The 14,523-nt window shown below is 47.9% G+C and overlaps 1 protein-coding gene across 1 annotated transcript in view; it reads right to left on the reverse strand.

Annotated features, from left to right (window-relative positions):
• GRHL1 (grainyhead like transcription factor 1) overlaps positions 1 to 7,223 on the reverse strand; it is a 59,424-nt gene extending 52,201 nt beyond the window's left edge. Inside the window, exons 1-3 of the mRNA XM_056125490.1 lie at positions 7,054 to 7,223; positions 3,436 to 3,622; positions 1,268 to 1,338 (exon numbers count right to left, since the gene is read on the reverse strand). Coding sequence (XP_055981465.1) covers positions 1,268 to 1,338; positions 3,436 to 3,622; positions 7,054 to 7,073 — 278 coding nt within the window. The 5' untranslated portion in view covers positions 7,074 to 7,223. The remainder of the gene's footprint in view (positions 1 to 1,267; positions 1,339 to 3,435; positions 3,623 to 7,053) is intronic.
• Between the last annotated feature and the right edge of the window lie 7,300 nt (positions 7,224 to 14,523).

A 14,523-nucleotide genomic window follows, 5' to 3' on the forward strand; every position in this document is an offset into this window, starting at 1 on the left:
TCTGGTGCCACTCCCGGCACACCTCAGGGGTTACTCCTGGCTCTGCACTCAGGAATTACTCCTGGTAGTATTTGGGGAATGATATGGGATGCTGGGGATCGAACCCAGGTCAGCCATGTGCAAGGGAAGTGCCCTACCCGCTGTACTATTGCTTCCAGCCACCAGCCCCTTCCCCTCCACATAACTTATTCTATTATTATTATTATTGTTATTATTTTGCTTTTTGGGTCACACCCGGCGATGCACAGGGGTTACTCCTGGCTCTGCGCTCAGGAATTACTCCTGGTGGTGCTCAGGGGACCATATGGGATGCTGGGATTCGAACCTGGGTCGGCCGCATGCAAGGCAAACGCCCTACCTGCTGTGCTATCACTCCAGCCCCACATAATTTTTTTAAATGGATCCCCACCATGGCCTTAAATCCCCATCATATCCTTCTTAAGAAAACCTCAAAAACAAGGGCTAGAGAGATAGTACAGTGGGTTAGGCACCTGCCTTGCACACAGCTAACCTGGGTTTGATTCCCAGCACCATGTATGATCCCCTGAACCCCTCCAGGAGTGATCCCTGAGCTCAGAGCCAGCAGTAAGTTGAGCACAGCAGAATGCGGCCCCAAATCCAAACCCAAACAACAACAACAACAACAAACAAAAACACCCCTAAAGAAACAATAAGCAGGATCCGAGAAATCTCAGCAGGCTAGAGAACATACTTGGCATGTAGGAGGCCCAGTTTTGATCCCTGGCACCACAGACAGCAAACCCCAAGCACTGAGTCAGAAGTAGTTCAGATGCAGTGGGGAGGGGGGGGGGGGCCAAACAAAACAAAAGGGAAGGAGGGAAGCAAACACTTCACTCAGTTATTTTATGTCATTACTAAGATCCCGCCCACACAGCAGAGCCTGCCAAGCTCCCAGTGGTGTATTCACTATGCCAAAAACAGTAACGACAAATCTCACAATGGAGATGTTACTGGTGCCCGAGCAAATCGATGAACAACGGGAGGACAGTGCTATAGTGCTACTAAGATCAAATCAACCCTCTGGAGGAAGAGAAAGTGGATCTTTTGTTTTCTATGAAAGGTGATGATGCCTAAGAATCTGGACACTTCTCAGGACAACTGAAGCTAAACCACCACAAGGCAAATCTGAATTTTGATACGAAGACACTTACCTATCTCTGCCCTCATGCTGGGTCATTTAAATGAACTCATCTTAGTTTTAGATAACTGTAGGCATTCAGAATGTATGAATTATTAAGAACATTACCTTTTGCTGTGATCTGGCTCTGGGTGCTCAACATCTGGTTTTGCTGTGGATGATCTTCTCTCTCTCGGAACCTTAGATATTGGCACATACGACAAGAATTTAGTTCCAACCCAGTGAAGGATAGATACGTAGCCTTTCACTTCTTGGTAAGTTCAAAACCACCCATCTACCTACTCTCTACCAAACCCCAGGTACTGGGGACCCCAGACCAATGGAACAGCATCTGTCTTACGGAGTGTACAATCTGGTGGTACCAGGTTGGTCTGTAAAAAACAACTATTATATAGTTGCCATACAAACAAACCCAGGGCATTACAAGTATACCCGGTGTCTGGTTTTTATCTCTTCATGGAAGGAAATACCCTTGGCCTGGGTAGGCCCATATTTCTATAAATCACATACTAGAGAAGAGGCTTCCGAAGACACAATTGGCCTCTCTCAGCTTTCTCGCTGCCCTCTTCCACAATCCTTTCTTTTGGATAAAATGCAAAGTTAAAAGGATCGGTTGAGTGAACAATGTGCTTTTAAAACTTACCAACGGTATACTGTAAAAGTGACTGATGGTTACAACCAAACTATGGAAACAAGCCTCTACGTTCATTTAAAAAAAAGAAAATGACCCTCCTCCACTGATGTCAAGAAATCTGACTAGGTCAGATTGTTCTTAATGGACAGGTATGAGGATTAATCTCCTGAGAGGTAAAATACTTTCAGGATCCTTTACTTAAAACACTCACACAACTACTGAAAAGAGTGTTAAACACCAGTCTTGCCAGCACTAAACCTGGTTCCCTCCACCCACCCCACATTTCATTAAAAGACATGCAACTTCGAACTTCATAGTAAGTACTCAGGAACTTATGTGTTTTTTTTACACAGGTGGAGTCAATAAAACAAGTCATAAGAACAGATATATAATAAATTAGACTTCAAAGGATCCCTTCACAGCCAACACTTCCCAGGCGAGGGTTTCTCCTGACATTGTTAGTTCCTACACAAGTTTCTATTCAGGGCCAAAGGGAAAAGAGTTGTCTCAGCCCTTCAATCATAATAGACTGGACATGTGATCTCATAGCAGAAAATGATGAAATCACTTACTCAAGTCTCCCTCTAATTTTGCTAATCAAACTATCTTCTCTGCTTTCATCCCTCTGCATTCCTTGTATTGGGGTGTGTGTGGGGGGGGTGGGGAGAAGGGAAGCCCTGGTTCTAGAATGCAACAAAAGACATGCAAATGGTGGGTTTCAGTGAAATCTAACTCCACCGTTCATCATTTTAAGTTTTTGATAGGTTTGAAAGGTTTTCAAAACAAAAAGATGTCCACAGCACAATGTAGTGTGTAGCCATCCCTGAGTCTGCTCCTGGGCAGGCCAAGAAAATCCAACACACACCAGACCAGGAATAACACATACTAGTTTTGTGACTTGAGAACTCTTTTTTTTTCCCACCTGAAATATGGGAATAATGTCATACAATTAGCAGGATTTCTGGAGAATTATAACTAACCTATATGCTGGCATTATGTCTGATCTAATTAAGGTAATAAATAAAAGGTAGTGTTATTAGAACAAAGTTGATGGTGTTGATGACAATGATAAGATGCATGGGTGGTCATCTCCAGACATAAACACCATGAAAAATTAATGCAGAGAATACATTTAAGACTAGTCTAACTCCCTAGAAACAGACCACAAAATACATCCTGTTCTTAGAACTAGAAAGTCCGAAATTTGAAAAAAAGAGTTCAACAATCAAATGAAAGGCTCTGTGACGTCATTTAAGGAAAAGGAAATCACCATGCCTCCAGAGGAGTCAAGGTTAGAATGCAGATAAATTAATTACAGTGACTTGACGGCCGTAAGGGCTACCCTTGGTCAAGTATTCAGTCTCAGTAAGCCGCATTTACCATCTTCCTCCCCAGTAACTCCACCGTTCAGACAGAGTTGGAACAGCTGGCTCCTTGCTACATTTAAAAAGCAACCCTTTGATTCTGTGATTGTAGATTTTTCAGCTTTGAACCACAGTAAGTCAAAGTACTCATTAAAGTATTTATAGTCACTACAGAAGCAACTTGCATTACATTCTACCAGCAAATTACTGTTTTATATGGTGCTGAATCAAGTGCAACTTGGACTGTTAAAGGGTTTTAAAAGTGCAGACAAACCTACCTTGTAATAGTCGTAGAGTAAGCCCAGTGCAGCTGCACTGTCTTCATCTCCATTGATGCTCATCATCGCTTTGGTTGCTGCAGTGAGCGGGTTTTCCAGGAAAGACTTCCAGGCTTCATCTTCACTTGTATAGGAGCGCCGCTGTGGATAAAGTGCTTCATTCTGAAGAACCAACACCGGCCGTTTGCTTCAAAGGGGGAAAAAAAATCATATATATAAAATATAGACACAAAACATATCTCACACTCTTCTACTGCAAGTAAAGGTAAAGGTAAAGGCCCTCCCGTTGATCGTCGATTTGCTCGAGCGGGCCCAGTAACGTCTCCATGGGAGACTTTGTTGTTACTGTGTCTGGCATATCGAATACTCTCGGTAGCTTGCCGGGCTCTCCGAGAGGGGCGGAGGAATCGAACTCGGGTCGGCCATGTTGGCCGCTTGTAAGGCGAACGCCCTACCCGCTGTGCTATCGCTCAGCTATTTTTTTTCAAGAACCTAAATGATGATTTCCTTCATGTTCCCATTAAATAATTTCTTGTCTCATCAAAGACCCTCATACATTAAGAAGAGACCAGAATTCAACGCACTTGAATGCAGGCCAATGAGTAAAGTCACCGAGATACAGAATCACTAATGTACTTATAAGATAATCAGGCAGCCAGGAAAACCTACAGTTAACTCACATGTGGTACACAGGAATGACTATTCGCGGGGAAGAAAACACTCCAGGAGAAGGCCAGACTATTCAAACACTTTACATAAACAAACACAAGACAAGCGAGGGAGGAAAGAGGACATTAATTTCCTTCAGACATATACCTTGCCCTCTTAAAGGGAATCTATGTTCAATGATCATGCTGGTACACGCTATTTCACTCTTTCTCCAGTTGATGCCATGACTTAAAACATCTCCTAGCTACAACTAGGGGAAGAGTGGGAGGGGGACAGAGAGAAAAAGGGCTACTTTGTTTAATCCTCGGGGGTATATAAGAGAAGTTAGAATATTCTACTGATTACCAGCAGATTGAGCATGGAATGTGGCCAAAGGGGACCATAAATCAATAAGGAGGCATAATTTTCTGGCAAGGGAATTGACCGTTTATCTAAGGAGATAAACATTCAACAATCTACAATAATAAATGAAGCCACTGAACAGAAAAGATTTTTAAGAAAATGGGTGGAGAAATCTGTTTAAGAAATAATCTTTACTGGTTTTCCAGTGGGCAAGAATTGTTTCACTCTTAATACTATAGATTGGTGGGGGGGGGGGGGGGGGAAACCAGAAAACCAATAAAGATCGTTCTGAGAGGTTTCATTTGGAAGATTAAAACAAACATTACCGATTCCAAATAACGTGAAATGTAAACAGTCTTAACAACCATTCTGTTGGTGCTATTTAATAAGTCAACAAAAAGAAAAAGCAAAATGAAGCCATTTTTATAAAAGGAAAACTTTTTTTTTAAAATATTCTGAACACTGAACTGTCACTATTCTAATAAGCAAATTTAAGGATCAGTTCTCATTGCAACACACAAATGAAATATGTAAATGGCCTAAAGGTGACCTACCTACTCCAAAAGTGAATGTAGAAAGACTGATTATCTTTTCAAGTAATCAGCCCAAGTTAGGGTTTGGCCATCACCCAAGCCCTTTAAAAACAGATACAGATGTAGAAAAAAGGAGATAGTACCTTAAAGGGGTTGGGGTCGTAGTAGTGGGGCTATTCAGAACTATTTTTAGCCAAAAGTCTTATTTCAAAGTCAATGTTTTTACCCATACCTAAGTATAAAGTCCTAAGAGTTTACACAAGGTAGGCAAGAAGTCTTAAGGTGGTGGACTATTTTAACACTAGACACAATGTGTTATTCAAAGCAATTTGTGTAAAAATGAAGTCCACACAAATTTCAAAAACTTGTTTAAAAAAAAGCGCACACACACATACGAAACATGGGCACTCTCTTCACCATCCGGGGTAGAATATAATAACTACTAAACCAGTGGTACCTTGGGGTGATTTAATAGTGCACTGCTAAGCTATTATTAATAGTGTAATAGCAACTTCCAGCAGATTATGATAACACTTGGCTCGTTCAATTCCAGTAATGCTAGTTTTTCAACTTCCGTTCTCCCACCTCCATCCCAAATTTGTACAAGCAATAGAAAATTCAAAAAAAAAAAATTTTTTTTTTTTGCAAATGGTTTTCTTCGGGATCACCCTGAAGGCGTCTTACATTCCTAAGTGTGCCTAAGGCAGAAGTTTTCGCTTTGGAAATGTGCCTTATCTACACCAAAAAGTCCAGAAATAAACAAGAACCCAGTTGCCCTTCTCAGTCCACTTCCTCATATGACAGGCCAGTGCTAGCCCCTAACGCTCATCACTGCTGCCCCAGAGCCTGAACTCCTTTATCAACGATCTCTCCAACTCCTCAAATACATTTCCAGCGATAATTTCACAGCACATTCTACCAGACAAGATTAATCCACCGAAGCTATTCCACATCCTAACATCTCATCTTCCCATCCTGAAGAAAGGAGCACACTTAAGCCAAATGAGTAATTATTCAACTGGGAGGATATCTCTGTGCTCTAGACGCACTGGTCGGAATTAGAAATGATTGTTTTGGCAAGACTTACTTTAGAAAAAAAAAAAGGTTATTTCATGCAAATCTTTTCTTGGGAAACAAATCTCTGCTCAGAAGTGACAAACCCCAGAACTCACTCTCCCTGGCTCTGTCCACCTTACCTTAACCACCTCGCATTGGTCCAACACGCAACAAACGCTTTAGAACCCACCGGTTCTAAGAAAGGCACCACCGTCGTCGGCACAGCTTGTCACAAACCCCCGATTTCGGCGTTTCGGACTCTTGCTACTTTCTGAGCATTTCTTTTTCTTTTCTTTTCTTTCTTTCTTTTTTTTTTTTTAAAATACCCACGGTAATCTGTAATTGCCATCAGTGATGCAAGGGGCCGAGGAACTCCTACAGCCGTTTTGCAGCAGCCAGCCAGCCCCCTCGGGGAGAGAAAGCGCCAGCAGGCCGGCGGAGCCCCGCAAACTTGTCCCGGCATCTCGGCTGCCCCGAGGGTCCCAGCCGCGAGCCACCAGCTGCGGAGCTCGGCACCCGCGGCCCGGGCCGGGGGGACAGCGGGGGCGCACGCGCGGCCGCGCGGAGCACGCGGAGACCAGAGGCGCGGGCCGGTCCCCCCCTAACCTTCCACCCCGGGCGTCTGCGGCCCGGGACGAGGTGGGCAGGAGGAGGAGGAGGAGGAAGAGATCTCCCCCAAAGGACAGGGCTGAGGGGTGGAGGGGAACAAAGGCGGAGGGGCAGAGGCCGCAGCCCCGCAGAAGGTGCAAGGTGGGGGCGCGCGCCCCCCGGGAGACCCGGGCTCCGTCCGGTCCTCGCGGCCTTGCACCGGCTGTGTCTCCCCCTCCCCACCCCATCCCGTCCCCCTCCGCTCCGCATGCTCCTCTCGCTGCCCGCTGGCCTCCCTCGGCTGCCCACCCCCACCCCCACTCCCCCGGGGGGCCCGGTCGGCCTCGCGGCTGCAGGTGCGACCGGCCAGTCGGGGCAGCGGCGGCCCGGGGCCACCCCGTGGGCCTGGCACGCCGGCGCCCTCACTCACTTGTCGTACTCCTGTGTCATCGCGCTCGCTCGCCGCTGCCGGGCCGCAGAACTGGACTTTCGGGTTGGGACAGTACACCCGATCCGGGGGGAGGAGGCGGCGGCGGCGGCGGCGGCGGCGGCGGCGGGTCCGGAGCAGCGGCCCCGACGGGTTAGGTTCGCTTTTCTCGCTCTGAGCCGGCTCGGCGCGGGCTGCGCGCACAGGGCGCCGGGGCTCGGCCGCCCATTGGCTGGCCGCGCGCCGGCCGGGGGCGGGGCCTCGGGCTCCGGGAGGCCGGCGCCGCCTTCCTATTGGCCCCTAAGCCGGGCGCCGGGGCGGAGCCTCCGGGGCCGAGCTGGGCGGCCGGGCGGGGCCCGGCACTCCGCGCGCGCGGCCGCGCTCCCGGGGACGCGCGCGCGCGCTCTCCTGCCCCCGGGAGTCCAGGTGCTGCGTCTCTCCTCTCGGTCCCGGCCATCCCAGCTCAGTGCACGGCCGCCCACCACCTCCCGGACCCGCCGTGCCTGGGCGCCGCCTTCCCGAGCTCTGGGCGTTTTCCCCCTCCCACTCCAGCCGTCTTCGCTGGAACCTAACCCCACTCTAACGTCCTTTACGGCCCGCTCGGTCCCGCGTGGTCACTTACCTGCGAGGTCCAGCTGTCTCCGCCCTTAACTCGCCGCATCTGTCTCACTCTAGAGCCTCCTTGTCCATCCAGCTCCTATGGTGCAATATCTGAAGGCGCCTGGAATAAACGGGCTCCGGTCTCTTACCCGCTGTGCCCCATCGTGCGAGCAGGGAGCTCTGCGGGCCGCCTCCCCTCCCGGCGCCCTGTGTCGGCCCCTGCCTCTCTCCTGGGCCTTACCTCCCTGCGGGCTGGTGTGTGTGTGTCAAGGGTCTTTCCATCTTCCCCCCTTAAGTCTTGCCACCTTTTATCCCCTAGGACCCCATCTGGGCTTCAGTCTCCTCCCCTACTGCCCTTTACTTTCATGCCCATCCCTGCCGCTGTTCAGTGGTCCTTCCTGAGCCCGAGCTCGCTCTTTCTCTGGGGTCTGCCCATTCATTCCAGACTTGGGATGAAACCTACTGTGTATTCCTTTCGGAGATGCTGGGGCTACCACAGTGAACAGAACAGACAAAACGCCCGGCCTTCCTTCAGCTTGTGATTGGAGGAACGTAACAAGGCAAACAAAAGTAAATCACATGTTAGGCGAGAAATTGACCCTTTCTGTGGGAGAAAAGTTGGGAAACGCAGATTGGTGGGAGCAGAGGCCGGACAGAGGCTTCTGAGGGTGTGAAGAAGAAGGGGAGGAGGTGAAAGAGGGATCAGCTTTGGGGAAGGTAGGGGCTCCTGCAGTGCTCGGTGAGCAAAACCAGATGGGGAGAGGCGATCAGAGGGGAGGAGGTGCAGATAACAAATGACTGGGCTCATTGTGGGAACTTGTTTTTTCTTGAGTGAGATGAGAACACTCAGAGCTTGATAGGGGGCAATGGCATCACCTCACTTGGATTTTGGGATAATTCATCTGGACCAGGCTAGATGTGAGTGTGCTAGAGAGTGAGAAACGGTCCACTCCTCCACTGGAGTGGTCTGAAAGCAGGAACAGCAGGACTTCCTGAAAATTGGGCATGGGGTATGAGAAAAATGAGACTCCAGTCAATATCCAGGTTTCCCGCTGAAAGCTGGAAGGAGTGATTTGTCCTCCTAGAGATGGGGAGGCAGGAGGCCTGGGTCTGGGAATGGGGGTGCAGGGCAGGAGCTTCGTTGGGAATTTTTTTTTTTTTTTTAGATAATCAAGTACATGTAAAAGGTTGGCTCCAAAGCCGGGATTCCCGGGCCAGGTCTGGCTGAGTGGACACTGGCATGGAGCAGCATATAGGTCTCGTGGGATGAGCGTGAGTCTCCTCCACTGAGCGGAGACCAGGTCTGGACTCCTGAGGCTCCTTCACAGAGGCTGCTGAAGTGAGGACCAGCAGAGGAGCTGGGATCCCTGAGACCAGAGGAAGGAGGAAGCATGGAAGTCAAATGAAGAAACTGAGCTCTGGCACCAGGGGCCTCAGTGAGATATGGAGTAGCAACATGGTGGCCAGCGGGGCCTTTATTCAGCACCCAGGTTCCCTCATCTTACGACTTCGTTTTCCAGGCTGCTTGGGCCCCAACCAGGACTCACAGTACCCCTCATGGCGCCCTTCACCACTTTCAGTACAATCACCCAACCCTGGAGACATTGCCAGAGACCTGAGTCCTGTTTCCTCTTCTGTATTCAGTTTATGTTTTCTATCTACATAAATTGCACTTTTTTTTAATCAAGTAAACAATAGTCTGAGCTCCCTAGACTTAGTGCACATCATCAGAAGGGCTGCTGCAGAGAGCCTTGTTGGGAAACAATGTCTCCTCCTTCCTCTTCTTCTTCCTCTAATCCAACTCCAGATGTGGCCCATGTGACCAATCCACAGCACAGGTCAGATGGGACGTCCACTCTGCTCCTCTCAGGCTAACGCCCCTGTTCCTTAGCACCACACAGAAGCGAACAGCTCAACCCGTCTCTTTCATTTTCGCTCCTTCCCCACTGCTCACACCCAAATCCTCCATCCACTCGCCCCCCTTCTCCTCCTCCTTGGCAAATTCCATTCAAGCTTCCAGGTTCCACTGGGATGCTCCTTCCCCCAGGAAGCCTTTCTGTGCCTCTAGGCTGGGTTTCATGCCCGGAGCACTCTGCGGTACGTGCACCCCACTCCACCCCATCCGTCACCAGGTTCACCCGTTCTGTCTAGAACCTGCAATTTCCTTTTTTTTGGTCTTTCCCTGCCATCGAGTGAGCTTTTCAAGAGAAGGCAAGGATGCTGCTGCTTTCCTTGTACTGCTGGTGGGGTCACAAGGCATGTCCAGTTAAGTGTGGGCTGGCTGGCCATACTCTTTGGTAAGCCTGGTGCTGCCTTCTGCATGGGAACCAGAACAGATTCATATGCTGCTGTAGGAGACTAAGGGCCCGAGACCCAGCTCCTCACACATGGTGAGCACAGAAGAGATATGGGAAGGATGAATGAAAGTCAAGTGCCAAAAGCAAAAACAAGAATTGTAGAACCCAAGGATCTAAACACTTTGGCTGGAGCTATTGAAAAAAAAAAACAACCCATTGGGTCTATTTTGTGTATTTAAAGATAAGATTATTTCATTGATCTTCAAGAGTGCTCTAAAATAGACAAAACCTCTATCTCTTGAGGTGTTGATGACCTCTTTTATTTTTAAGTTTTGTTTTCTAGGCTTTTATCTCCTCCCCTAGAGAAGCTCGTGTTTGCTCTAGAACATGTATTTCCTGTCTTTGTCTTCTCTCACACTTGCCTGAATTTCTTCCAATTTTACTTCACAAAAAAATCATTTTACTTCACAAAAAAAATTGTTTTCTGGGGCTGGAGCAATAGCACAGCGGGTTAGGGCATTTGCCTTGCACGCGGCCGACCCTGGTTCGATTCCCAGCATCCTATATGGTCCCCTGAGCACCGCCAGGAGTAACTCCTGAGTGCAGAGCCAGGAGTAACCCCTGTGCATCGCCAGGTGTGACCCAAAAGGCAAAAAAAAAATTGTTTCCTAAATTAGAAAAATAGTTCCTGCTCATCATCAATTTCATCAATTTGCTTGAGCGGGCCCAGTAATGTCTCCATTGCAGACTTTGTTGTTACCGTGTTTGGCATATCGAATACATCACCGGTAGCTTGCCAGGCTCTGCCATGCAGGCGAGATACTCTCGGTAGCTTGCCGGGCTCTCCGAGAGGGGCGGAGGAATCGAACTCGGGTCGGCCATGTTGGCTGCGTGCAAGGCAAACGCCCTACCGCTGTGCTATCGCTCCAGCCCGTACCTTATTATTATTATTATTATTATTATTTTTAAAGGCAATAGAAAGTAAAGAAAGAAACGCAAGAAATTGGGGTTGTTCCGAACACGGTCCCTCTGACCTCCATCCTGCCCCTCTCCCTGAGAGTAATCTCTGCTAACAGTTTCTGTGAGTTCTAGCGAGAAATTCCCTATGTCTTTTTGTCGTGGATATGTTCGTAGTCTTTGTCTTGGATATGTTCTGTGTCAGCCCATACAAATCTAATGCATTTTAAAAATTGTTACATCTTATTTCTGTATTTTGGTGTAAGATAATTAGATTTTAATGGTGGGCAGTTGGGAACTAGAGATTTTCCTCCAGTTTTGCACAGTTGAGAATGCTCTACACATCCTTCTAACTATACACTTTCCATACTTGACTGTGTTGCTCCTAGCATGAGACTTGCTGTGGAAGAGATGTGCTCAGTTGCAACTTTCCTTTCTTTCTTTCTTTCTTTCTTTCTTTCTTTCTTTCTTTCTTTCCTTCTTCTTTTTTTTTTTCTTTTGGTATTGGGCCACACCTGGCCATGTTCAAGGGTTACTCCTGGTTCTGCAGTCAGGATTTACTCTTGTGATACTCAGGTACCATATGGGATGCCAGGGATTGAACCGGTCAGCATGCAAGTTCAGCCTCATGCAGTGCAAATGTGCTACCCATTGTACTATGACTCTAGCCCCACTCAGTTGTAATTTTTGTATCAGCATAAAGATTGTTTACCAATCCTTCACTTGACTCCTACCAACAGGGTCCGAGACTGCTGACAGAGACACCTCTCCAACTTGGACCTGATCAACCTTTGCTAGTCTATTAGACAAGAAATAGTATCTCATTATTTTAATTTATATTTTCTATTATTATGAATGAGGTATTTTTTAAAAATTTTTATTAGTGAGACACCATGAGGTACAGTTGTAGACTTACAAATTTTTGTGCTTGGGTTTCAGTCATACAATGATCAAATACCCATCCCTCCACCAGTGCCCATTCTCCACCACCACTGATCCCAGTATCCCTTCCACCACCCCCCCCACCCCCATCCCACCCTGCCTCTGTGGCAGGGCATTCCCTTTTGTTCTCTCTCTCTCTCTCTCTCTCTCTCTCTCTCTCTCTCTCTTTCTCCTTTTGGTTGCTGTGTTTTGCAAAAGAGGCACCGAGTGGCAATCATGTTTGGTCTATAGTCTACTTTCAGCATGCATCTCCCATCCTGGGAGGATCCTCCCAACACCCTTTATTTGGTGCTCCCTTCTCTATCTGAGCTGCCTTTTCCCCTAGCATGTGCAGCTGGCCTCCAAGCCATGGAGTAAACCTCCTAGTACTTATCTCAGCTATTCTTGGGAGTTAGTCTCCTATTTTGTTACTTTATGCTCCCCATATGAATGCAATCTTTTTATGTCTGTCCCTCTCTTTCTGATTCATTTCACTTAGCATGATACTTTCCATGTAGTACTACTTGTGTGTATATTTCATGACTTGAATGAGGTATTTTTTAATTTGTTTTGGCAATAACCTGGTTTTTGGTGGGGGGTTCTTCCAAGCCACCTCAGGCATTTGGGGGCATTCTCAGTGATTCTTACAGGCATGCATAAGAGGGTTTCGCAGTACCAAGGATACCTGGACCACCAGAACTCATGGTGAGGCTTATACCTAAAAGTGCTCAGGGGGCATGTGGTGCCAGGGATTAATTTGGAGTCAGCTGCATACAAGGAAGGCTTGTACCTTGCCCTTGTATGTACTGTCTCTCTAAGTCTCTAAGACCTTCTTTTGGCAATAACTGTTTAGGGTTTGGGGGGGGGGGAGAGAGAGAGAGAGGGAGTATTTTATGATAAGATGCCTTCTCAAGAATTGAGCTTCAGAGTAAGAATGCAGTTTTTACAGAGAAGTGAAGAGGCAGGGGTGTAGGCTGAGCTGTAAATCCTGGGTTAGAACCACAGTGAGGTGATGTCAGTTCAGTCCCTTCTTTGCAACAAAAGGCAGGGGTCAGACAGGTCTTTTGATGGCTTCTTGATCCAATGTCCCAGGACTCTAAATATGTTGCTCAGAGCAGGTCTTATCTCAGCTACTGACAGGTCACCGACTGACGGACTGACGTGCAAACACCTGGCTTTCAAGATCCTCCTCTTTCAGACCTCAACATGCACTTTCAAGTGTAGATTCCAGTTACAAGCCCTGAACCCTCACAGCTACAGCATTCCCTGAGTGAGTCCTGTAGTTTTAGGTTCCTAATGATGACCCCAATAGGTGGGTGGTCTCTCCCTTACCACCCATCCTCTATGTTCCTCCTTCCTTCCTTCCTTCCTTCCTTCCTTCCTTCCTTCCTTCCTTCCTTCCCTCCCTCCCTCCCTCCCTCCCTCCTTCCTTCCTTCTCTCGCCCCGCTCACTTGCTTGCTTACTTGTTTTCTTGCTTTTAGGGCCACACCCAGTGATGCTCAGGGGTTACTCCTGGCTCTGCACTCAGGGATTCCTTCTGGTGGTGCTTGGGGGAACATGTGGGATGCCGGAGATCAAACCCAGGTCGACCACATACAAGGCGGTCTACCTGCTGTACTATGACTCCAACCACTCCATTGTCTCTCAAGGCCAGCCTCCCACTATTGTGAAGGGATCCCTCAGCGCCATGACACCCCCTTCACTGAACCTCTCTTCACAGCACCCCTGCCTTTCATGGACTTCCCCTTTGCACAATTCTGAGGGTGACACGAAGGCTGTCAGATCTGGCTTCAAAGCCTGGACTTGCCTCCTCTTTTTATCTTCACTATCTACCTTCTGCCAGTCACTCATGAGTCAAATGAGGGGAAACAACAGCGAGGCTTGTGGGGTTCACAGGAGCGTTACTGAAAGGGCTTTCCACACTATGCGTGGCACAGACTTGAGTGTTGGTCTCCATCGGTACACATCTCAGGAGGGCAGGAACACTGTCCATTTCCTCCAAGGGCTTGTTAAGTGATGATAAGGTGACCTAATCATCACCTGACCAGCCCTCTGTGAGACTCATCCTATCCAGGGGCCACACCCTCCTGACACAGCCCATGGTGAAGGGATGTCAAGATGGCAGAGCTTCTGCCCTTCACTCAAGTCTGTCACAACCAGTTCCCAGGCCGTTGTATGAGATGAAAGTCTCCCACTGCAGGGAAACAGGGTGTGGAGGGAGAGTGTGTAACCTTCACCTTTGCCTCAGCAACTTACTGAAGCCCTGAGTCTCAGATCCCTCAACTGGAGAATGCAGGGAAAGAAATCCTATCACCTAGGGGTAGTTGCCTTGATTTGTTTTTGTTTTATGACAAATGTCACACACAGGCACATACACAGAATGTTCCACCTCCTTTTTCCTCTCCATCCCCGTTATTAACTGCTCCAAGGACAGAAATTCTAGCTCGGAGTTAACAATTCTTCTTTCAGAAACTAGTATAAGAACCAGCATATTACAGAGGAACAACAGGTCTAATTCAGGAGAGCCAAAGCATGAAGTTCTCAGCAGTATTCAGAAGTTCAAAGTCAGCCATAGCCCTGACCTCATTTGATCCTTAAAACCACTATTTGAGTAGACAGGGTTAGACCCAACTTATAGGCAGAGAAATGAGATCCAGGCAGTTCAAATCACATATTCAAAGTTTCAGAGCCAGTACA

The sequence above is a fragment of the Sorex fumeus genome, unplaced genomic scaffold, assembly GCF_029834395.1.
Source record: "Sorex fumeus unplaced genomic scaffold, SorFum_2.1 ptg000006l, whole genome shotgun sequence".
Classification (NCBI taxonomy): domain Eukaryota; kingdom Metazoa; phylum Chordata; class Mammalia; order Eulipotyphla; family Soricidae; genus Sorex; species Sorex fumeus.